General features: G+C 44.2%; 1 protein-coding gene across 4 annotated transcripts; it reads right to left on the bottom strand.

The window, feature by feature from the left end:
- Window positions 1-2,345: 2,345 nt before the first annotated feature.
- On the bottom strand, window positions 2,346-25,128 carry LOC110524028 (AMP deaminase 3). 4 transcript variants are annotated; one of them, XM_036978815.2, is made up of 15 exons: window positions 24,774-25,128; window positions 16,068-16,293; window positions 15,660-15,852; window positions 15,298-15,463; window positions 14,853-15,072; window positions 14,634-14,763; window positions 14,289-14,483; window positions 13,834-13,965; window positions 13,580-13,743; window positions 11,349-11,475; window positions 9,385-9,548; window positions 7,098-7,218; window positions 4,180-4,353; window positions 3,817-3,927; window positions 2,346-3,537 (listed from the first exon to the last, which is right to left on the bottom strand). In XM_036978815.2, the coding sequence occupies exons 2-15, from the start codon at window positions 16,286-16,288 to the stop codon at window positions 3,361-3,363; spliced, it is 2,295 nt and encodes a 764-aa protein (XP_036834710.1). In that variant the 5' UTR covers window positions 16,289-16,293; window positions 24,774-25,128; the 3' UTR covers window positions 2,346-3,360. The 4 variants fall into 4 exon arrangements, with proteins under 4 accessions (XP_036834710.1, XP_036834699.1, XP_021458998.1 ...); XM_036978804.2 differs by having other exon boundaries at window positions 16,068-16,290; window positions 24,774-25,127; XM_021603323.3 differs by having other exon boundaries at window positions 23,032-24,943.
- Window positions 25,129-25,519: the final 391 nt, after the last annotated feature.

Here is a 25,519-nt window from a genome sequence, read left to right on the forward strand (position 1 = left end):
ACTTTGACTGATTTCCCTATATGAATTGTAACAGTGTACTTGAACAACATTTTAATTAATGTTTAAAAATTAGTCCACAGAAAATATGTAAATCAAATCTGACCAAATTATTTAGTGTTCGTAATGTTGACCAATTGCACTTTTGAATATGTTTGTAGTTTACTGTGATTATTAGTGCATTTTTTGAGTAAAGGGTTGTTCCATATGATTTTGATCACTTTCTGACTGCACCCCTTTTGATTTGAACAACACCTTCCATACATGTTCACCCATGGAAGAAGAGGTCAGAAAGTGACCTTTTGGACCTGAAGGCCAAAATATTAAGGAGATAAAGGTGCTCAAAGTTGACCCATTTTGCATACCCCACCCTACCATGAGACATCTGTCTTCATCACTGAAAAAGATAAACGGTTGAGTTTGATATAATTTGAAAGCTTACACACATGGTTGTCAAACAGTTTTTTTAATATAGAAAACATACGTTTTAATGTTGGCTTTTTTTAAAGCTTTAATGTCCATTATCTATAAAGGCATAAACTCTGTTTCATGGTCATATACAGTCAAAAGTTTGGACACCTACTCATTCCAGGGTTTTTCTTAAATTTTTACAATTTTCTACATTGTAGGTACAGTAGTGAAGGCATCAAAACTATGAAATTACATACTCTCTTAACCAGCTTAATCTGGAATGCTTTTCTAGCAGTCTTGAAGGAGTTCTAACGTATGCTGAGTACTTGTTGGCTGCTTTTCCTTTTTATTAAATGTTTTACTGTCCCCAGCACTTGAGTAATGAGCATGCAGTTTAATCAGCTTCTTGATATGCCACACCTGTCAGGTGGATGGGTTATCTTGGCGAAGGAGAAATGGCATATTACATCATTATGCAGCAGCATACAATACATATTTGGACTCGCCTTGTTGTGCTTACTTGAACAGGATGGTAGCGCGGCGGACCTTCGTGGGCAAATTTTGTAATCAAAGTCTGGCATTCTCTGGATTTATGGTGCTATCAAGACAACTGAGAACTCTGGGGGGAGGTTGAATCATGATGACATCAGTGATTTCACAAGCCACAAGTAGCTCTAGAAAGAGGCCTGAGTTCCCGACTTACAATTCCCGAGATGGATGAGCATTCAAAACGTATTTTCCCAGTCGGAGCTAGTTTCCCCCCCGAGTTCCCAGTTGTCAGAATTCCCAGTTCAGAGTTAAGTTGTTTTGAGCGTGGGTCAAATAATCTTTATTTGACAGCATGGCCAATGTTGGATGTTTTTAATTTAAAGCTTGGAGAAGAGACCCTTAAACCCAGACTTGGGACCACACAGCCACTCCACTGAATAGCAGGCTAGTGATTGCTTTGCAATGCTTGGAGTTAGCCACTGATTCCTTCCATTCACTGAATTCACTGAATTTGTGATTTCCAACTTGTTGTGTAATGTTTTTATGTCCAATGACCGTTGAGTACCGATACGTTTTATCTATAATTTCTCTTCATATGACAAGGATTAAAAAGGATTTGCCAGTAGATTGTCGACTTGATTCATGATGTTGACTGCTAGCTAAGATTTTGAAAGTATGATGTTGACATGATCAGTCCAATCAAAGCTACTGTAGATATGTGATTTCATGTAATATTATCTGTGGCCAATGACCTTGAGACTTCTTGGATGGGCACTTCTAATGTAACTATATGGCAACACCCAAGGGGCTTGAATTTTCTAGCTCTCCCCACTGAGCCAATCACAGCGCAACGCTCCGTACACCACAGAAAGCATTTAGCTAGGCTGAAACACCTGCATTTTGGAGCTGCCTTACTCAAGAAAACAAAAAAGAGACCATGTTTATATTCCTTATATTAAGCAAGCCAGACTGCACAATTATTTTTATTTTTTATGTACCTATTGCCAGGGGCACACTCCAACACACTCAGACATAATTCACATGAAGCATTTGTGTTTAGTGAGCCCGCCAGATCAGAGGCAGTAGGGATGACCAGGGATGTTCTCTTAAGTGTGTGAATTGGACCAAAATGTAACTTTTGGAGGTCAGGGAAAATGAATGAGTGAAAAGTACATTATTTTCTTTAGGAATGTAGTGGAGTAAAAATAGTCAAAAATATCTATAGTAAAGTACAGATACCCCCCAAAAAGGACTTAAGTAGTACTTTACAGTATTTTTACTTAAATAAACCAATACCATTGGCTAATAAAGAAGTTCACGTTTTGCACATATGTATTTTGTCTTCTATTATATTAAGAGTGTTGACAACTTCTTGTGATTGCCAGTCTCATATTTGACCAACTGTGTTTCAGGTGCATGTGTAACAGTTTGATTCTGTTTGTGTGAAATATTGTAAGTAACTCTTTATTGTCATATAAAAACATACATTTCCTCTATCGCATCATGTACAATACAGTTGAGTGACATTTTATGCTGCATTGAGAGGGTGAAAGTCTCCCAAATTTGTAATATTCGGCACATGATACTAGTTAACCTTTTTTGAAGTGATTTTTGTGGACCATCTCTACAGCAGTGATATAATGAGCACCTCGGAGGAGCATTCAAAATGGTGGAAGGGGCTCCGTAGCAAACCTCTCTTCACAAACTTGTATAATAAAAAAAACACCATCACCCTCAGACACAGTTACAACAGAGATACAAAACTCAAACAATGCATCAAAATGTATGGCTATCCTTTACATGTCTTTTTTACCTGACGTAATAATATCCCTCCTACCACTATGTACTGTATTTCAAATAGAAAGGCCACAATGACACCACGACCGGTGTGCTCTCGGATTTGGCTTTTAATCGGGCGTTGAGAGCTCCTGTGTTGGCACAGTTGGTAGTATTTCTTGAACAGGACACGAGAACTATGGTAGTGCATAAGCAGTGTCCCTCTGGATCCTATGTTCAACTACAAACAGGGTTTTTGTGGTAGGGATGAAGTTCTACTTTATCAAACACCATATGGGAAAAAGGCATGCAGACCAAAGAAAACAAGAATCAATAGGGTAATGTTGATTTGCCTAGTGCGGTGCTGCTGGCTTGGCTTGATTTGGTGCGGCTTACACTGTACAGTCTCATTCATTTAGCTCGGTGTCTTATTCTCTCAGTATTACCGTAGCGCGGTAGCAGTACAGGATTTGGCTGTGGTCTAGAGATGAAGTGAAGAGAGACCAGAGGTAACCCTTTTCAACACTACTGTCACGACCCAAACCATACTGTGCTGCCACAGATACTTTTAACATTGACCTTTCCAACACTGTCCCAGCAGCTACTGTGTGGTAAATGTGTAACCAGGCAAGCGCAGTACAGCTCCGCCTGGCTCGGTAGTGTGAAAAGGGTCTCTCTGTGCTGTGGTCACTCGACCTGTGTGCCGCCGGCCTCGGTCTTCACAGCCTCCACCAGGAAGCTGAGCTCATTGCACAGGGTCTCGTGGCGGTAGGCCATGCGGATCTGAGCCACATTGGTCCGTCTAATGTCATTCCCGTCGGGCCCGTCCTGCAGGTAGTTGGCCCCCAGGAAGTGCTTCTTTTCCTGGCAGGAGAAAAGGGGGATACAGGATACGTGTCACTAAATGCGTGTCACTTCGGTGACACAGCACTGGGACACACTCAGGAGTTCCATGAGGAGGTGGTCGGGGATGGCTACTGAAATCACTTGTGAGGTGACGCCCCGGTGAGTTCTCCTAAGCTGTCGGCATGAGCTTATAGAGGGTGAAAGCATCTGTCACTGTCAGCAGGCACTACTCAGTGTTTGCCGCAACGCTACAAATTTACCCAGCAGTTCTATTTACCAGGTATTGATTTACTGTACCTGATGAGACAGACCACTCTGCAGCACACTGTTCCTGGCGATTTCACATGTGTCACAGGTGCTTAGCTTCCACAGCTGGGCCGCGATGGCATATTCCTCCATCAAGGCCTCCTGCAGCATAGGACAAACAGACAGGGGGCTTCTTTGCTAACACGCTACTTTATTTCACGCACAGAAGACTAACCGTCAAACATTGATTTTACAATGATTACTCTCTGGTAGGTGTGCAGCTGGGTTGTGTAGATACAATTATTACGACGATGAGGTTCGTCTTGCCTTCTGGTAGGCTAGTTGTCATTTCTGCCACATTGCTTACACCAATCCAATCATTTCATATCTACAGAAGTGCCCAGTGGCTCTGACCTTGGTGTAGTGGAACTGCATGGGGTCGTCGGTGGACAGGGACACACACAGGCCCTTCTGGAGGAACTCCTTGAGAGGGTTCTTGGAGTACTCCAGGAACAGGCTGTTGTTGCTTAGAGGAGACATGGCGATGGGGACCTGGGCCAGGTAGTACAGGTACTGCAGCACAGGACTCTGAGGCGGGAGAGATGGAAAGATGTCAACACTCCCTTTGTCTTGGCTTTGAGCCATGGGTAGGGGGAAGGGTGGGGTTGTTTGGGCGGGTGTGACAGCTAGGAGGGGACTCAGGTGGGATCTGGGGAAAGGATGGTTGGGATGGGATGGGAGGGACAGCTGTATGGGGACCTGGGATCATGGGAGGAGGGAGACAAAGAGGTTCTTATGGTCTTCCACAACTTTCTACATTTTTCACAGATTGCCATGTTTAAATTGTACCATTTGCAACCTTAGAAAATGTTCCAAACTGTGCCATTGTATATTCTACTGCTGTTTCTCATGATTGGTATACACACAAAATGTAACACCAAGTTCCAGGGAAGCTTTCCCAATCTTCATTCTTTGATAGTGCAATTCTAGGTCTTTATTGTCTGATCCACCCTTAACATAACAGTGTGATAAAGACTTCAATAGATGTAACATGTCCAAGTTCAATCCGATTATTTCATGAGTTAGATAATCAATTTTGTCAAATACTCAATGTAGTCTATTCAAAGTTAGCAAAAACACTAAGATCTGTTTACAAAGGTAGACAGGTGGTTTTTACTGTATTCGTTTCCACTTAGCTAAAATAAGCTGCTGATTTGTCATGTATGTCAGCACGGTGCTTGTGAAGTGAACATGGTGGAGCTAAGTTGTGCAAATGAAAAGTGTCCTTTTGACACAAAGAAGCTGATGAAATGTGGAGTGATTCAGTTCTCAGTAAGTGGGCGCTCTTGACTTTTTTTTTTTTTTTTTTTTTTTTACCCAAAAAAAGGTTTCTGTGGAAAGCAACCAAGGAGAGGAAATTTAGCAGTTTGAGATTTCAAATACACTATATATACACAAAAGTGTGTGGACACCCCTTCAAATTTGTGGATTCGGCTATTTCAGCCACACCCGTTGCTGACAGGTGTATAAAATTGAGCACACAGCCATGCAATCTCCATAGACAAACCATGGCAGTAGAATGGCCGTACTGAAGAGCTCCGTGACATTCAACTTGGCACCGTCATAGGATGCCACCTTTCCAACAAGTCATTTTGTCAAATTTCTGCACTGCTAGAGCTGCCCCGGTCAACTGTAAGTGCTGTTATTTTGAAGTGGAAATGTCTAGGAGCAACAACGGCTCAGCCACGAAGTGGTATGCCACACAAGCTCTCAGAATCAGACAGCTGATGTGTGTACTCGTAAAATCATCTGTCTTCAGTTGCAACACTCAATACTGAGTTCCAAACTGCCCCTGGAAGCAAGGTCAGCACAATAACTGTATGCCGGGCGGCCTCCCGGGTGGCGCAGTGGTTAAGGGCGCTGTACTGCAGCGCCAGCTGTGCCATCAGAGACTCTGGGTTCGCGCCCAGGCTCTGTTGTAACCGGCCGCGACGGGGAGGTCCGTGGGGCGACGCACAATTGGCCTAGCGTCGTCTGGGTTAGGGAGGTCTTGGCCGGTAGGGATGTCCTTGTCTCATCGCGCACCAGCGACTCCTGTGGCGGTCCGGGCGCAGTGCGCGCTAACCAAGGTTGCCAGGTGCATGGTGTTTCCTCCGACACATTGGTGCGGCTGACTTCCGGTTTTGATGCGCGCTGTGTTAAGAAGCAGTGCGGCTTGGTTGGGTTGTGTATCGGAGGACGCCTGACTTTCAACCTTCGTCTCTCCGGAGCCCGTACAGGAGTTGTAGCGATGAGACAAGATAGTAGCTACTAAAAGCAATTGGATACCACGAAATTGGGGAGAAAAAGGGGTTAAATTTAAAATGAAAAAAAACAACAAAAAACTGTATGCCGGGAGCTTCGTGAAATGGGTTTCCATGGCCGAGCAGCCGAACACAAGCCCAGATTACCATGCACAATGCCAAGCGTCGGCTGGAGTGGTGTAAAGCTCGCCGCCATTGGATTCCGGAGCAGTGGAAATTAGTTCTCTGGAGTGATGAATCACACTTTACCATCTGACAGTCCCACAGACTAATCTGGGTTTGGCGGATGCCAGGAGAACGCCACCTACCCCAATGCATAGTGCCAACTGTAAAGTTTGGTGGAGGAGGAATAATGGTCTGGGGCTGTTTTTCATTGTTCGGGCTAGGCCCCTTAGTTCCAGTGAAAGGAAATCTTAACGATACAGCATACAGTGACATTTAGACGATTCTTTGCTTCCAACTTTGTGGCAACAGTTTGAGGAAGGCTCTTTCCTGTTTCAGCATGACAATGACCCCGTGCACAAAGTGAAGTCCATACAGAAGTGGTTTGTCAAGATCGCCGTGGAAGAATTTGACTGGCCTGTACAGAGCCTTGACCTCAACCCCATCGGACACCTTTGGGGTGAATTGGAACGCCGACTGCGAGCCAGGCCTAATCACCCAAAATCAGTGCTCGACCTCACTAACGCTCTTGTGGACGAATGGAAGCAAGTCCCTGCAGCAAAGTTCCAACATCTAGTGGAAAGCCTTCCCAGAACAGTGGAGGGTGTTATCGCAGCGAAGGGGGTCCAACTCCATATTAATGCCCATGAGTTTGGAATGAGATATTCGACGAGCAGGTGTCCACATACTTTTGGTCGTGTAGATTAGACAGAAGGGAAAAGCTTCCATTCCCATTGAAAGGTGATTTATGAGCTGTGTGGCTCAGCACAGCTTTAAAATATTATAATTCCTGTTACATGTAATTCTTTACTACCCAACCTTGGGCATGTCATAGGTAATGATTAGGGGTCAGTTGAGGTTTCGGACCTTCTTCAGGTTGAGACCGTGGGAGATGTTGTCGGCCGTGAGGAAGGCAGAGACCAGGTGGGTGATAGAGCCGGCCTCGCCACAGTGGGGCCGGAACTGGAAGGTGTTGAGGCCTCGTTCCCTGAGGGAAAACAAAGAATGACGCATTACATAAAGAAGAAGGAGACAAATGTCTGTAACAGTTGGACAAATAAAGTACAGTGGCAAGAAAAAGTATGTGAACCCTTTGGAATGACCTGTATTTCTGCACAAATTGGTCAAAACATTTGACCTGATCTTCATCTAAGTCACAACAATAGACAAACACAGTCTGCTTAAACGAATAACACAAACAATTATACATTTTCATGTCTTTATTGGACACACTGTGTAAACATTCACAATGGAGGGTGGAAAAGTATGATCCCTTGCGGATCAGACCTGCACATTCCTATTTCCAAAACTGTTTCAGTGCAGCAATATTCTTGGGATGTCTGGTGTGAACCGCTCTCTTGAGGTCATACCACAGCATCTCAATCGGGCTGAGGTCAGGACTCTGACTGGGCCACTCCAGAAGGCGTATTTTCTTCTGTTGAAGTCATTCTGTTGTTGATTTACCACTGTGTTTTGGGTCGCTGTCCTGTTGCATCTCCCAACTTCTGTTGAGCTTCAATTGGCGGACAGATAGCCTTACATTCTCCTGCAAAATGTCTTGATTGACTTGGGGATTAATATTTCCATCAATGATTGCAAGCTGTCCAGGCCCTGAGGCAGAAAAGCAGACCCTAACCATGATGCTCCCTTCACCATACTTTATAGTTGGGATGAGGTTTTGATGTTGATGTACTGTGCCTTTTTTTCTCCACACATAGTGTTGTGTGTTCCTTCCAAACAACTCAACTTTGGTTTAATTTGTCTACAGAATATTTTGCCAGTAGCGCTATGGAACATCCAGGTGCTCTTTTGCGAACTTCAGACGTGCAGCAATGTTGTTTTTTTTGGACAGAAGTGTCCTTTTGTGGTGTCCTCCCGTGACCACAATTCTTGTTTAGTGTTTTACGTATCATAGACTCGTCAACAGAGATGTTAGCATGTTCCTGAGATTTCTGAAAGTCCTTAGCTGAAACTAGGATTCTTCTTAACTGTCACGCCCTGATCTGTTTCACCTGTTCTTGTGCTTGTCTCCACCCCCCTTCAGATGTCACTGTTCTTCCCAATTATCCCCTGTGTATTTATATCTGTGTTCTCTGACTGTTTGTTGCCAGTTCGTCTTGTTATTTCAAGCTATCCAGCGTTTTTCCTGTCAGCGCCTATGTTTCCCAGCCTCTCTTTCCTCGTCCTCCTGGTTTTTTGACCTTTGCATGTCCTGACCCTGTACCCACCCACCTGACCTCTCTGCCTGACCCTGAGCCGGGCTGCCGTCCTGTACCGTTGCTCCACCTCTGGATTACTGAACTCTGCCTGTCCCTGACCCTGAGTCCACCTGCCATCCTGTGCATTTGCCTTACCGTGGATCTTCGACCCCTACCTGCCTTGACCTGCCTTGACCTGCCTTTGCTACAATAGACATTGTTACTTCGACAGTCTGCATATGGGTCTTAGCTTGATTCCTGATATTAATCTCATTAAGCATTCTGCGCTGTGTTCTTGCAGTCATCTTTGCAGGACGGCCACTCCTAGGGAGAGCAGCAACAGTGCTGAACTTTGTCCATTTATTGACAATTTGTCTTACCGTGGACTGATGAACATCAAGGCTTTTAGAGATACTTTTGTAACCCGTTTCAACTTCATACAAGTCAACAATTCTTAATCTTAGGTCTTCTGAGATCTCTTTTGTTCGAGGCATGGTTCACATCAGGCAATGCTTCTTGTGAATAGCAAACTCAAATTTTGAACCAACGTCTCCAATCCTGTCTCATTGATTGGACTCCAGGTTAATTGATTCCTGACCCCAATTAGCTTTTGGAGAAGCCCTTAGCCTAGGGGTTCACATACTTTTTCCAACCTACACTGTGAATGTTTAAATTATCTATTAAATATAGACAAGAAAAATAAAATAATTTGTGTATTATTACTTTAAGCACACTGTGTTTGTCTATTGTTGTGACTTAGATGAAGATCAGATCAAATTGTATGACCAATTTATGCAGAAATCCAGATAATTCCAAAAGGTTAACATACTTTTTCTTGCCACTGTATGTATTGTATATTGCGAGTCTACCTTTAATCATAGCAGTAGGCTACACATAGGAATAACATTAGTACAGTACATGTTTTCCTGACACCCTGGTCATGAGCAGTGACTTACTTCCTCAGGTTGTTGAGGACCATGATGTTGGCGTACATGTGGAAGAGGTAATAACTGTAGGGGGGGTTTTCGCCTGAGGTCCACTCCTCGGGTTTGGGGCTCTTGTAGGAGAACATGTGGTCACTGTGCTTGGACTCATCATCCACGCTGTCGAACCCGGTCACCTACAGGACAGGAGGTGACCTGAGCAGGTGCCATAGCTGAAGCACTGTAACCATTTTGGCACTAAATTGCTGCTACACATGATGCTTGACACCGGAGTGTGCTACACGATGGTGGTGGTAGAAGTCGTGAATTACTCTCATACAATGTAAAATGCTTTGAGACCCGAAGTACTACTGTATGAATGCAATCCAATACCAACATTTTATTATTAGGAGGAATATATATATATATATATATATATATATGTGTGTGTGTGTGTGTATGTGTGTGTATGTATATACAGTTGAAGTCGGAAGTTTACATACATTAAGGTTGGAGTGCCTTTAAACAGCTTGGAAAATTCCAGAAAATGATGTCATGGCTTTTGAAGCTTCTGATAGGCTAATTGACATCATTTGAGTCAATTGGAGGTGTACCTGTGGATGTATATCAAGGCCTACCTTACAACTCAGTGCCTCTTTGCTTGACATCATGGGAAAATCAAAAGAAATCAGCCAAGACCTCAGAAAAAAAATTGTAGACCTCCACAAGTCTGGTTCAGCAATTTCCAAATGCCTGAAGGTACCACGTTCGTCTGTACATACAATAGTACGCAAGTATAAACACCATGGGACCACTCAGCCGTCATACCACTCAGGAAGGAGATGTGTTCTGTCTCTGAGAGATGAACGTACTTTGGTGTGAAAAGTACAAATCAATCCCAGAACAACAGCAAATGACCTTGTGAAGATGCTGGAGGAAACAGGCACAAAAGTATCTTTTGTCACAGTAAAGTGAGTCCTATATCGACATAACCTGAAATGCCACTCTGCAAGGAAGAAGCCACTGCTCCAAAACCGCCATATAAAAGCCAGACTATGGTTTGCAACTGCACATGGGGACAAAGATCGCACGTTTTGAGAGAAATGTCCTTTTTATCTGATGAAACAAAAATAGAACTGTTTGGCCATAATGACCATCGTTATGTTTGGAGGAAGAAGCGGGAGGCTTGCAAGCCGAAGAACACCATCCAAACCGTGAAGCACGGGGGTAGCAGCATCATGTTGTGGGGGTGCTTTGCTGCAGGAGGGACTGGTGCACTTCACAAAATAGATGGCATCATGAGGAGGAAAATTATGTGGATATACTGAAGCAACATCAGTCAGGAAGCTAAAGCTTGGTCGCAAATGGGTCTTTCAAATGGCCAATGACCCCAAGCATACTTCCAAAGTTGTGGTAATGGCTTAAGGACAGCAAAGTCAAGGTATTGGAGTGGCCATCACAAAGCCCTGACCTCAATCCTATAGAAAATGTGTGGGCAGTACTGAAAAAGCGTTTGTGAGTAAGGAGGCCTACAAACCTGACTAAGTTACACCAGTTCTGTCAGGAGGAATGGGCCAAAATTCACCCAACTTATTGTGGGAAGCTTGTTGAAGGCTACCCAAAATGTTTGACCCAGGTTAAACAATTTAAAGGCAATGCTACCAAATACTAATTGAGTGTATGTACACTACTGACCCACTGGGAATGTGATGGAAGAAATAAAAGCTGAAATAAATCATTCTCTACTATTATTCTGACATTTCACATTCTTAAAATAAAGTGGTGATCCTAACTGACCTAAGACAGGGAATTTTTACTAGGATTAAATGTCAGGAATTGTGAAAACCTGAGTTTAAATGTATTTGGCTAAGGTGTATGTAAACTTCCGACTTCAACTGTGTGTGTGTGTGTGTGTGTGTGTAGTTATTTCACCATTTCTGACTTGGAAATCAGTCTGATAAAGTTGAGCTACTACACTGTGTTTTGTAAATACTCACGTATTTCAAGAAAACGTGTATCTCCTTGTTCTTTTGTGGATTGACTGTAGCCTCGAACAGGGGGAGGAAAATATTCTCCAGCAGCTTGGCGAAGTTCTGTATTATCTTCTTCGACCTGAAAATGTCACTGCAAGACAAAATGTTACATTTGTGAAACGTATCTTTAGATAGACCGATGTAATTTGCTTGATCACTGTAAGACTGATTGATGGTGGATTCAGTTCAATTATTTGTTGATAAATAATAATGCTGACAACAGCCTTTCTTTGTTAAAGTAGCAGCACCATTCCTACTATCCTTTGTGTGACTTATACACTCATAGAAGAAAATGGTTCCAAAATGGTTTTTCGGCTGTCCTCATAAGAGCACCCTTTTTGGTTCGATGTAGAACCCTCTGTGGAAAGGGTTTTTACAAGGAACCCAAAAAGGTTCTACCTGGAACCAAATGGGTTCTACATGGAACCAAAATTGGTTCTTCAAAGGGTTCTCCTATGGGGACAGCCTTTTAGGCTCTGGGAATCAATTGCTTCTAAGTTAAATAACAACCAGTAAAAGGGACCATAACCTTGGTTGACAATGTAACGTCCTAAACTCAGCGAAAAAAGACACATCCCTTTTTCAGGACCCTGTCTTTCAAAGATAATTAGTAAAACCCCACATATCTTCATTGTAAAGGGTTTAAACACTGTTTCCCGTGCTTGTTCAATGAACCATCGACAATTAATGAACATGCATCTGTGGAACGGTCGTTAAGACACTAACAGCTTACAGACGGTAGGCAATTCAGGTCACAGTTATCAAAACGTAGGACACTAAAGAGGCCTTTCTACCGACTCTGAAAAACACCAAAAGAAAGATGCCAAGGGTCCCTGATCATTTGTGTGAATGTGCCTTAGGCATGCTGCAAGGAGGCATGAGGACTGCAGATGTGGCCAGGGCAATAAATGGCAATGTCCGTACTGTGAGACGCCTAAGACAGCGCTACAGGGAGACAGGAAGGACAGCTGATCATCCTCGCAGTGGCAGACCATGTGTAACAACACCTGCACAGGATCGGTATATCCGAACATCACACCTGCGGGACAGGTACAGGACGGCAACAACAACTGCCCGAGTTACACCAGGAAAGCACAATCCCTCCATCAGTGCTCAGACTATCCGCAATAGGCTGAAAGAGGCTGGACTGAGGGCTTGTAGGCTTGTTGTAAGGCAGGTCCTCACCAGACATCACCGGCAACGATGTCGCCTATGGGCACAAACCCACTGTCGCTCGACCAGACAGGACTGGCAAAAAGTGCTCTTCACTGACAGGTCGCAGTTTTGTTTCACCAGGGGTGATGGTCAGATACGCGTTTATCGTTGAAGGAATGAGCATTACACAGAGGCCTGTACTCTGGAGCGGGATCGATTTGGAAGTGGAGGTTTGTCATGGTCTGGGGCGGTGTGTCACAGCATCATCGGATTGAGCTTGTTGTCATTGCAGGCAATCTCAAAGCTGTGCATTACAGGGAAGACATCCTCCTCCCTTATGTGGTTCTCTTCCTGCAGGCTCATCCTGACATGACTCTCCAGCATGAACACTGACATTCCTGTCTTGCAGGAAATCACGCACAGCAATACTACTCGTTCTGTGCCTGATGTTCTGCAAGACAGGAATGCCAGTGTTCTGCCAAGGCCAGCGAAGAGCCCGGATCTCAATCCCATTGCGCATGCCTGGAACCTGTTGGATCAGAGGATGAGGGCTAGGGCCATTCCCCCCAGACATGTCTGGGAACTTGCAGGTGCCTTGGTGGAAGAGTGGGGTAACATTTCACAGCAAGAACTGGCAAATCTGGTGCAGTCCATGAGGAGGAGATGCACTGCAGTAATTAATGCAGCTGGTGGCCACACCAGATACTGACTGTTACTTTTGATTTTGACCCCCCTTTGTTCAGGGACACATTATTACATTTCTATTAGTCTGTGACTTTTTCAGTTTATGTCTCAGTTGTTGAATCTTATGTTCATACACATATATACACATGTTAAGTTTGCTGAAAATAGGATGTTTCTTTTTTTTGAGTTTCTTTTATTTTACTTTTGAATTTTTTTAATCTTCATTGCCATGGAACACTTACAACTAGTGCAGTTTTACAAAGACCATTGTGGTTGAAGCATTGTAGTACCACTAACCTGGAGATCAGCATTGAGAGCAATATTCCCTTATCTTCCCTTCTCCCTGTGGCACTTACTAGATCCTGGGCACTTGGATGATCCAGCGCATGTTGGGGGAGTGAACCTTGTGCTGGATGAACCATGAGGCCAGGCTCTCCCACTCATCAGGGGAGCGGCCGTAGATGGACATACGGGGCTCTGCGTGCTGGTACTTACTCTCCTCCAGCTCATGAGCCACTTCCTGTTATAGAGGAAGAGAAAAGCAATTGCAGTATGTTAGAGATTCCCATGATAGTGGAATTGTGATCTTGATCTTAAGTTGGCGCTATACCTTGATGATGCGTGCAAAGTATTCCCCTTTGATGTAGTTGTCTGTTTTCAGGTAAATCTCTCGGAGTTCGCTTGCTCCTACAGGGTTGTACTTGGAGTTGAACTTGTCAAAGCGGTGGAATGTTTGCCTTCCCTAAGAGAGTACACGTTTATCATGCATGACAGGTTTTTTTGTCAACAACAGCAGTTTAGCACCACTATCATTGATCCTCAAACACACTATTGGCAAGTTGCATGGAACCTACAGCAGAACTGCAATTGTTTAAAGACATACTTCTGAGTATTCATATATGCATTATAATGGTGTTAGGAACTGCTTATGAGCAGTTTAATCGTCATGCAGAATAGGTTATTAAATCCGTTAAAAATCTTGATGTAAACTGTAATAACCTAAATACTATCCAACAATATTATTTCAAGCATTGGAGTGTCTAAGAGTTTCTGGAACATTCTTACAGCGTGTACGTCCAGGGAGTCCACAGTGAGGTCATAGGGGTCCATGGCCAGGGTGTCAAACACCTGTTTCAAGGTGATCATCTGCCCCCCCTTCTCCAGCACCACGCGGTCTGCCTCGGTCTTGTAGGTGGTCTGGATGAACTTCAGCAGGTGCTTCTGGTTCATGCAAGCGGCTGCGTGGATGTGAGTGTCTACCTGTATTCGCGAGGAGGCATAAGCCGACATATTTTGTCAGCTTGTTCTAAAGCTCAGCTTGAGTCAGTGAGATGTCATTTATGACCATGTAATCATGGGAGTTTCAACCCTTGTATTTGCATTCCATCTTAAACTATATGCGTCACCAACCTTCCTGACGTTATAGAAGTCTCTGTGAGGCACACCTTTCAGCTCCTTCAGCTCAGCCATCTCATTCAGCATCTCGTGCAGATAGAACTTGGAGGCCACGAAGTTCAGTCGTCTGTAGCAGTAGGTTTTCCTGGAATGACAATGAGATGATATGAGAAACACCATAATAGAGGGGGTCATTGGGAATTGGGCAACAGTGTGAGGTGGTGGGGTGCTCACGTGGGCCCGTCTACGATCATGGCGAGGACATGACTCAGGTCAATGGCGAAGGTCTCCAAGTCGGGGTAGGGCAGGCTGTGGGGCTGCTGCTGCTTCAGGGCCTCTGCATCGTCGTACACGTACACTATGCCGTCCTTCATCTGTAGAGAGTAGTTCAGGTCGTCAGGGATGCCCTCCGTAGTGTACGGGTCCTCCCCCTCACGAGGGCAGGGGCACATATCTGCAGAGGACAGGATCAAATAAGTGACCAGAGGGAAGAGAGGAGAGAGATGATAGGTGAAAGGAAATGACAGAAGAAGAGGCTGAGAACGAGTGTCTCGAAGTGGAGTTACTTTTCAAAAGCTTGAGCTCAGAAATAATCAAGGAAAAGCTGTTTCTAAGACTCTTAGCCCCAAAGCTGGTACTGTATGTGGTTGATGCTGGATGTGTACATGTGATTCTCTACCTGGCAAGATCTCATCCTCCACGTTCCACTTCTGGTTCTCAGCACTGCGAAGGAACTGGGCGGTGGTCCTGGGGAAGCGATGGTAGGCCAGCCTGGAGTACTTCTCCCTGATGAACAGGGCCTTCATCAGTGTCTTGGCTGCCTGCTCATAGTCCTCCACTGTTATCTGGGAAGAATGCGTGTTGACAGGCCATTATAGGCAATACACTGTCATTAGAAATGGCAACTCCTAGAAGTATTGTTTCCAAGCTAGCTCTTGCCTTGGTGTAATTTTTTGGGGGTCATTGCATGAAGGATATGACATGATTTGTGATGTGACTCAAGGAGATTATATAAATATATTATGTTATGATGACGCTTACCCCTGCACAATAATCTCCGCTGATGGTGACCCTCTGGAACTCTGGGGAGTTCTCTGGGATACTGGGGCAGACAGGTGCGCCAGGGAAGAGCAGAGGAGTGACTACAGACATAGCCCACTCTGGATTGATGTTGAGGGAACTGGGGAACTGCTGAGATACCAACTGGGAACGCTTCATCTTAAAGCTCTTCTTCCTGGAGAGATCAACATCATACAAGGTGATAAGTGGACATTCCGGACCCTAGTCTCCATTTAAAATCAATGTCATTCAAGTCACTTTGGGAAAATAATCCTCACTGAAAGTGTCTACATTTGAAGTTCAGTTCATTTCAGTGACTTGAAATACTTTGAAATTGACTCCCAAAGTCCCTGACCTATTAGACCCATTAGTTTATATGTGCCCTCTGACCTCTTGGTGCTTTCCTCAGAGTACTGCTCGGCGATCTCCTTGAGCATCTCCATCTCCCGGTCCTGGTGCAGGCCGATGGGGCAGTCCTCAGGCACGGTGTACATGGACAGGGCATCCTTGGTGTCCTCCTCCTTCAGCACCGAGGCGTACACCTTCTCTGCCAGCAGACGCACCGACTCATCCACCTCGCTCAGCGAGATCTTGGGGAACTGACGCGGCATCTCTACTGAAACAGAGGAACACGGGTTTAAAACACATGGTGTAATTGTCCTTAGGATTTGAGTTATAAAATGATTTATACAGTACCAGTCAAAAGTTTGGACACACCTACTCATTCCAGAGTTGTTTCTTTATTTTTTTTACTATTTTCTACATGTAGAATAATAGTGAAGACATCAAAACTATGAAATAACACATATGGAATCATGTAGTGTCCAAAAAAGTGTTAAACAGATTCTTCAAAGTAGCCACCCTTTGCATTGATGACAGCTTTGCACACTCTTTGGTATTATCTCAACCAGATTCATGAGGTAGTCACCTGGAATGCATTTCAATGAACAGGTGTGCCTTGTTAATTGGTGGAATTTATTTTCCTTCTTAATGCATTTGAGTCAATCAGTTGTATTGTGACAAGGTAGGGGTGGTATACAAAATATAACCTTATTTGGTAAAAGACCAAGTCCATATTATGGGAAGAACAGCTCAAATATGCAAAGAGAAACGACAGTCCATCACTACTTTAAGACGTGACGGTCAGGCAATCCTGAAAATGTCAAGAGCTTTGAAAGTATCTTCAACTGCAGTCGCAAACACCAGCAAGCGCTATGATGATGAGGACTGCCACGGGAAAGGAAGACCCAGAGTTATAAGTTCATTAGAGTTAACTGCAACTCAGAAATTGCAGCCCAAATAAATGCTTCACAGAGTTCAAGTAACAGACACGTCTCAACATCAACTGTTCAGAGGAGATTGCGTGAATCAGGCCTTCATTGTCGAATTGATGCAAAGAAACCACTACTACAGTGCCTTGCGAAAGTATTCGGCCCCCTTGAACTTTGCGACCTTTTGCCACATTTCAGGCTTCAAACATAAAGATATAAAACTGTATTTTTTGTGAAGAATCAACAACAAGTGGGACACAATCATGAAGTGGAACGACATTTATTGGATATTTCAAACTTTTTTAACAAATCAAAAACTGAAAAATTGGGCGTGCAAAATTATTCAGCCCCCTTAAGTTAATACTTTGTAGCGCCACCTTTTGCTGCGATTACAGCTGTAAGTCGCTTGGGGTATGTCTCTATCAGTTTTGCACATCGAGAGACTGAAATATTTTCCCATTCCTCCTTGCAAAACAGCTCAAGCTCAGTGAGGTTGGATGGAGAGCATTTGTGAACAGCAGTTTTCAGTTCTTTCCACAGATTCTCGATTGGATTCAGGTCTGGACTTTGACTTGGCCATTCTAACACCTGGATATGTTTATTTTTGAACCATTCCATTGTAGATTTTGCTTTATGTTTTGGATCATTGTCTTGTTGGAAGACAAATCTCCGTCCCAGTCTCAGGTCTTTTGCAGACTCCATCAGGTTTTCTTCCAGAATGGTCCTGTATTTGGCTCCATCCATCTTCCCATCAATTTTAACCATCTTCCCTGTCCCTGCTGAAGAAAAGCAGGCCCAAACCATGATGCTGCCACCACCATGTTTGACAGTGGGGATGGTGTGTTCAGCTGTGTTGCTTTTACGCCAAACATAACGTTTTGCATTGTTGCCAAAAAGTTAAATTTTGGTTTCATCTGACCAGAGCACCTTCTTCCACATGTTTGGTGTGTCTCCCAGGTGGCTTGTGGCAAACTTTAAACAACACTTTTTATGGATATCTTTAAGAAATGGCTTTCTTCTTGCCACTCTTCCATAACGGCCAGATTTGTGCAATATACGACTGTTGTCCTATGGACAGAGTCTCCCACCTCAGCTGTAGATCTCTGCAGTTCATCCAGAGTGATCATGGGCCTCTTGGCTGCATCTCTGATCAGTCTTCTCCTTGTATGAGCTGAAAGTTTAGAGGGACGGCCAGGTCTTGGTAGATTTGTAGTGGTCTGATACTCCTTCCATTTCAATATTATCGCTTGCACAGTGCTCCTTGGGATGTTTAAAGATTGGGAAATCTTTTTGTATCCAAATCCGGCTTTAAACTTCTTCACAACAGTATCTCGGACCTGCCTGGTGTGTTCCTTGTTCTTCATGATGCTCTCTGCGCTTTTAACGGACCTCTGAGACTATCACAGTGCAGGTGCATTTATACGGAGACTTGATTACACACAGGTGGATTGTATTTATCATCATTAGTCATTTAGGTCAACATTGGATCATTCAGAGATCCTCACTGAACTTCTGGAGAGAGTTTGCTGCACTGAAAGTAAAGGGGCTGAATAATTTTGCACGCCCAATTTTTCAGTTTTTGATTTGTTAAAAAAGTTTGAAATATCCAATAAATGTCGTTCCACTTCATGATTGTGTCCCACTTGTTGTTAATTCTTCACAAAAAAATACAGTTTTATATCTTTATGTTTGAAGCCTGAAATGTGGCAAAAGGTCGCAAAGTTCAAGGGGGCCGAATATTTTCGCAAGGCACTGTAAAGGACACCAATAAGAAGAGACTTGCTTGGGCCAAGAAATGGACATTAGACCAGTTTAAATATGTCCTTTGGTCTGATGAGTCCAAATTTGAGATGTTTTCTTCCAAGCGCTATGTTTTTGTGAGACGCAGAGTATGTGAACGGATTATCTCCACATGTGTGGTTCCCACCTTGAAAGATGGAGGGGGAGGTGTGATGATGTGGGGGGGCTTTGCTGGTGACACTGTCTGTGATTTATTTAGAATTCAAGGCACACTGAACCAGCATGGCTACCACAGCATTCTGCAGTGACACTCCATCCCATCTGGTTTGCGCTTAGTGGGACTACCGTTTGTTTTTCAACAGGACAATGACCCTACACACCTCCAGGCTGCGTAGGGGCTATTTGACCAAGGAGAGTGATGGTGTGCTGCATAAGATGACCTGGCCTCCACCTCAACCCAATTGAGATGGTTTGGGATGAGTTGGACCGAAGAGTGAAGGAAAAGCAGCCAACAACAGCTCAGCATATGTGGGAACTCCTTCAACACTGTTGGAAATGCATTCCAGGTGAATGAAGCTGGCTGAGAGAACGCCAAGAGTGTGCAAAGCTGTCATCGAGGCAAAGGGTGGCTACTTTGAAGAATATAAAATCTATTTTGATTTGTTTAACACTTTTTTGCTTACAACATGATTCCGTTTGTGTTGTTTCATAGTTTTGATGTCTTCACTATTATTCTACAAAAGTAAAAAATAAAGAAAAACCCTTGAATGAGTAGGTGTTCAAACTTTTGACTGGTTCTGTAAATGACTTGAATGAAGACTGTTGGTATGATTATTATATCATCTCTGACGAAATACTACTGCTGTTAGGGAAAATAAAACATTATCTTGGCAGAGGCAGTAAATACAAGCACAACACGCTGAATCTGAGAGCCCGGTGTAATGGGAACACGTGTTTGCAACACCTCGGCCTAAATCACTGCAGTACACATGTCCTTGAGTGTCCTTGTCCTCTATGTGCCTTCATTTGCTGTCAGAGTCGTAATCATGTTACAGTAAACAAAAGTGTTCACCAAAAAGGGCACGTTACAGAGACGGCATCACTGTTGACCTCCTGGATCAGAGCTCAGTCACTGAGCATGAAAAGGAAAACCGTTCACCCACCCAGCCTCTCTGTCTCCAATTGTCGGTCTCAGTGACTCTGTGCATTTTGTTGGTAAAGCATTTTCGACTGTGATGCAGACAAAATGGCCTTGATAATGTGTTGAGTACGCATATCAATCAACTATCCGTTCATGGGATAGTATGAGCTCATGGCTGATCATGTCAATATTGTTGCTGCACAGGATGCAAAAAAAATAATAATGAGTTTTTAAAATGAGTGACCATATTAGGCGACTGCCTTCCCCCTCCTCCCCCCCAAAAAAGTTGAAATGATGATAAATGATTCCTTTCTTGTTCTACAGAATTGCCCATAGGCTTGGTTCAGGGTAGATATGGTTACTGTGGTGTTTGTTTCTGCCTGGCAGTTTCACAAAACCACTGTTATGCAACAAGCATGGTTTCGTTCACGTCTTTCAGTTCCATTGTCTGTTCCAGTGTTGTAGCAGAAAACCAACTCTATTCACATGAAATGAGACAGAATATTCCCAGTCAGACCAAGCGGACAGAGATAAGGAGGGGTTAACAATCTTGAGGTCCATTTCTACTGTAAAAGGCTAAGACAACCCAGAGTGTTTGTTGTTTTAGTATTCAGTTATTTGCAGACTATATTACTCTTGGTTCCCAGGACCTTTCTGCAATGTTTATTTGTGTAGCCCTCAAGCCTTACAATTACCGGGCTTCCATTTGCAACCAACTGATTCTGCTGATTCACGTAGCTCCGCCATTTTGGTGGGACACAGACCTTTGGTTGCTATCCAACTATCCAGTCTATGATGTTTGCTGTGTTCTTATTTTATTGACCATGTCTCCACGTGTGACTATTAATACTAGTGCCACTATTAGGGTAGCATCTGTGACTGAGTGGGTCAGTTGGCCAGTTCACCAGTCAGACGTCACGGATACAGTGTAGAGCAACAAGCCACTCTATCAAATGAGTGCTTCGCTGTTGACTCTCTTTCACCAAATGTTGACATGGAACTCAAGCCATCTAAGTTCTTTCAACAACTCCAGTGCCCTAAAATAGGCCCACAATGCTTTGGAACATTTCCCCACTGGTTGGAACATTTCCAGCCTGTTCCTCATCCAGCGTCTCTAGGAAGGCCACATTTCTGACGAGTCTTCCCAACACATGCCTACTGTTCCAACAGCTGGGCAGTCTCATCAACAGCTGGGCCGTCTCATCACATTAAATGTTATTTACCTCATGCACTGAATACAACGTGTGGAGACTTTACAGTGAAATACTTGTTTACGAACCTTTCCCAACGATGCTGAGTACAAGTACCAGATCAATGTGCAGAGATACTTGAGGTAGATACGGTGCATTTGGAAAGTATTCAGACCCCTTGACTTATTCCACATTTTGTTACATTACAGCCTTATTATACAATGTATTCAATTGTTTTTCCCCTCATCAATCTACACACAATACACCATAATGACAAAGCAAAAACAGGTTTCTAGAAATGTTTGCACATTTCTTACAAATAAAAAAACAGAAAACTCACATTTACATAAGTATTCAGACCCTTTACTCAGTACTTTGTTGAAGCACCTTTGGCGGTGATTACAGTCTCGAGTCTTCTTGGGTATCTCTACAAGCTTGGCACACCTGTATTTGGGGAGTTTCTCCCATTCTACTCTGCAGATCCTCTCAAGCTCTGTCAGGTAGGATGGGGAGCATCGCTGCATAGCTATTTTCAGGTCTCTCCGGAGATGTTTGATCGGGATCAAGTCCGGGCTCTGGCTGGGCCACTCATGGACATTCAGAGACTTGTCCCGAAGCCACTCCTGCGTTATCTTGGCTGTGTGCTTAGGGTCATTGTCCGGTTGGAAGGTGAACCTTCGCCCCATTCTGAGGTCTTGAGCACTCTGGAGCAGGTTTTCGTAAAGGATCTCTCTGTACTTTGCTCCGTTCATATTTCCCTCGTTCCTGACTAGTCTCCCAGTCCCTGCCGCTGAAACAAATCCCCACAGCATGATGCTGCCACCACCTTGCTTCACAGTAGGGATGGTGCTAGGTTTTCTCCAGACAAGACTTTTGGCATTCAGGCCAAAGAGTTCAAACTTGGTTTCATCAGATCAGAGATTCTTGTTTCCTTTAGGTGCCTTTTGGCAAACTCCAAGCTGTCTGTCTTGTGTCTTTTACTAAGTAGTAGCTTCCGTCTGGCCACTCTACCATAAAGGCCTGATTGGTGGGGTGCTACAGAGATGTGTTCTCCCATCTCCACAGAGGAACCCTGGAGCTCTGTCAGAGTGACCATCTGGTTCTTGGTCACCTCCCTGACCAAGGCCCTTCTTCCCTGATTGCTCAGCTTGGCTGAGTTTGGCTGGGTGGCCGAGTCTTGGTGGTTCCAAAATTCTTCCATTTAGGAATGATGGAGGCCACTGTGTTCTTGTAGAAACATCTCAAGGATGATCAATGGAAACAGGATGCACCTGAGCTCAATTTCGAATCTCATAGCAAAGGATCTGAATGCTTGTTTAAATAAGCTATTTCTGTTTTTTGTTTGTTTATACATTTACAAAAAATTCTATAAACCTGTTTTTGCATTGTCATTATGGGGTATTGTGTGTAGATTGATGAGGGGATTTAAAAATATATATATATATTTTAGAATAAGCTGTAACGTAACAAAATGTGAAAAGAAGTCAATGGGGTCTGATTGACCTGCACCACACTGCTAAGTTTCTGACCTCCTCCTTAGAGTCAAAGTCAGTGGCGTCGGTGATCATGGAACCTCACCCGACCCATACGCTGTCTATGGCAGCCTGACGCATATACATACAACACAGTCAACAACAGTGTATATGGGGACAATAAACTGAGTAATTTACTGAGGGATTTAGTTGTTGACTTTGTGACCGTGTGGAAGGTCAGTGCCTCTATACACCATCACACACAATCCAAACACATGACATCATCAAACTGGCGACTCATCCTAACTTATTGTCATTTCCTCTGAAAATGCCCCTTTTTCAGCATTTGTCTATTGTCAACTTGCTGTGCTTCCTCACAGTATTTTCTTACACACAGGAAGTGCTCTATCCAGTAGATCCTGACCCTCAGAGTGCCCCAAGCCATAGAAATTCAATGACCCCTGCCATTCACACCACGCCCATTGTCATCATCACAACACAACGGGATGGTCAGTAGCTAGCTTTTTCTCTCACTCTTACCTTCTGCAGTGATCCGGGCCATGCCTGGCTCTTTGGCTCTGAGTGATGAGTCTGTATTCCCCAGTAGTGACTCTCTCTGTCTCTCTTGTGAATCTCTTTGTATCACTCTGTTGATCACTACTGTGACGCAGGAGGGGCTCCCTGTGGTGACTCTCTCAGTCTCTCTTGTGAATCTTTCTGTATCACTCTGTTGATCACTGCTGTGACGCAGGAGGGACTCCCTGTGGCGACTCTGTCTCTCTTGTGAATCTCTTTGTATCACTCTGTTGATCACTGCTGTGACACAGGAGGGACTCCCTGTGGCGACTCTCTGTCTCTTTTGTGAATCTCTTTGTATCACTCTGTTGATCACTACTGTGACGCAGGAGGGGCTCCCTGTGGTGACTCTCTGTCTCTCTTGTGAATCTCTTTGTATCACTCTGTTGATCACTACTGTGACGCAGGAGGGGCTCCCTGTGGTGACTCTCTCAGTCTCTCTTGTGAATCTCTTTGTATCACTCTGTTGATCACTACTGTGACACAGGAGGGACTCCCTGTGGTGTCTCTCTGTCTCTGTTTTGACAGCCTCTCTGTCTCTTCGGTGTGATACGGTTGCTTTATCTCTTTCTGTGTGTCTTTCTCAGGATTCGCTCAGTTGTTTATCAGCCCTGGTCTCTGTATGAGGCAGCAGCTGGTTGTTTCTGTGTCTTGAGTATCCTTTCCCTCTCTATTTTAGGAGGCTGGGAGCGTCATGGCGACCCGACCCGCTAATCCAAGTCGTGTATGTCACAACGGGCTCTCAGCGAGGCAGTGACTCAGCACTCACTGAGAGATAGGGTGACGGGGGAACCTAATGTCCTCCTGATCCCCCCTCCACCCACCATACACTGTAACAGTTGTAAGGAGAACAAGAGAGCAGAGTACTTCATTCTTGCTTGAATAGATCATTACTGGCAGGAGGCAACCCCTTTGCCTTTGATTTTCTAGTCATGTCTTTGAGGGAGGCAAGCAAGACGCTCTGCTAAACAGCAAAGGTAAAAAAAAAAAAAATGCTTGTCTGCACCAGCTGGCTCTACTTAAAGCCAGGCCTGGAACTGAGCCATTGCAGCCTGCCAGGAGCATAGCAACCACACCCTGCACTGTGGCGAACAGACAACTGAGCTTTACCAGGTTTCCATAATCCATAACAGGACCAAGAATACAAGTACCTGATAGATTAGAACGTGCTGTACACACTAGAGCTTATGGTAATTTATGGAACACTCTGTCCCTGAAACATTGCGTCACACTGAATGAAACACAGTGAAGGACACAATGTTGTAGTAAAATGCACACATTCCCAATCCCATGCTTTGATTGACCTTGACATAGGATACCAGGCATAGAGTACTGTAGAGTACATAGAGTACTGTAGAGTACATAGAGTACTGAATCCGTTTTGAAGGGAGTGGCCTCCTTTACCCTTACTATACGCTGGGTGTCAACAGTCACATGTGGCCCCTAAGCATTTACAGAAACAACAAACATAATGTAATCCAATAGTAGTATGCTGACACACCAGGGTGAGAAATGCCTGCAGCTACTTGTGCGGTGCAATGATCACAATCACTGGTCCAGTGACAGGGAATGGAAAGTGTCAGGAACACGTCAGATTATAAACACAGTTCGAGGGCAGTAAAACAAATGTCGTTTGTCTCCAATGAAAACGTGCAAACCCCCCCCCCCCAAAAAAAAGTACGTAGAGACACAGGCCTGCTACTTACCCCAAAGTGTAACAAAGCTGAGAAGGTGGTAGATATATTGTCTTGGTGCCTTGTTTATTTGTTCTGTGTTGTCTCCTGATGCTCCAGAATCAGACGAGTGGAGTGAGTGTGTGGTGCTCTCAGCAGACTACTTCCACTTACTTATCTATTGAAAGGCTGAGCTGCGTCTCTCCGGCCGATCCTTTATTCGCATTGGAAACAATTGGAGGAAACCTGACTCCGCCTCGGAAAGCGTTGCTGCTGTACCTGCCCATCCCACAGAAACTTGTGTGTGTAAAGGTCCTATCCTATCCTGTCCCAGTCCCAAAACCACCACTTCCTCATCTCTCACTCCCACTCAGAGCCACACACAACCACAGCCGCTCTCCAGATTAGTGCTTGACTAATGATGGCATTGGAATTGTATTATATGAAGGACTGTGACATTTTGCAATATATTCAGTACACTGGTAATACGGCAATCCAGTTCTTTACTCGTACGAGAAGAAATCACACTTTTTGACAGTGACGCATAGAAACACACATAGGAACATGGGATTCGCATGGATTTATTTAGGCTTAGTGTCTGAGTGAGCTCTGCGGTTTTGAGCAAATCAGCTCCCAGGGTGCCAGCATTGTGCCAACGAGGCCTACATTTAGGAAGGAATGAAAGATAAGACAACCAGCTCCCTTATCACTCACAGAAATTCAGCTTCAGGGGAAGTGTACCTACATACTTCATGCACTTCCATATGGAGTGTTGGTAC

The sequence above is a fragment of the Oncorhynchus mykiss genome, chromosome 1 (assembly GCF_057628025.1).
Source record: "Oncorhynchus mykiss isolate SJ-2025 chromosome 1, ASM5762802v1, whole genome shotgun sequence".
Classification (NCBI taxonomy): Eukaryota; Metazoa; Chordata; class Actinopteri; order Salmoniformes; family Salmonidae; genus Oncorhynchus; species Oncorhynchus mykiss.

What these genes read in the sequence shown, in the direction of transcription:
- LOC110524028 (XM_021603323.3), bottom strand. Translation starts at nt 23,053, where the DNA reads ATGGCCCGGATCACTGCAGAAG. An exon ending in ACTCCCTGGACGTACACGCT is followed by an intron (nt 13,966 to 14,288) that starts GTAAGAATGTTC and finishes GTACTCTCTTAG; the next exon opens with GGAAGGCAAACATTCCACCG. An exon ending in ATCCAAGTGCCCAGGATCTA is followed by an intron (nt 11,476 to 13,579) that starts GTAAGTGCCACA and finishes TTTGTCTTGCAG; the next exon opens with TGACATTTTCAGGTCGAAGA.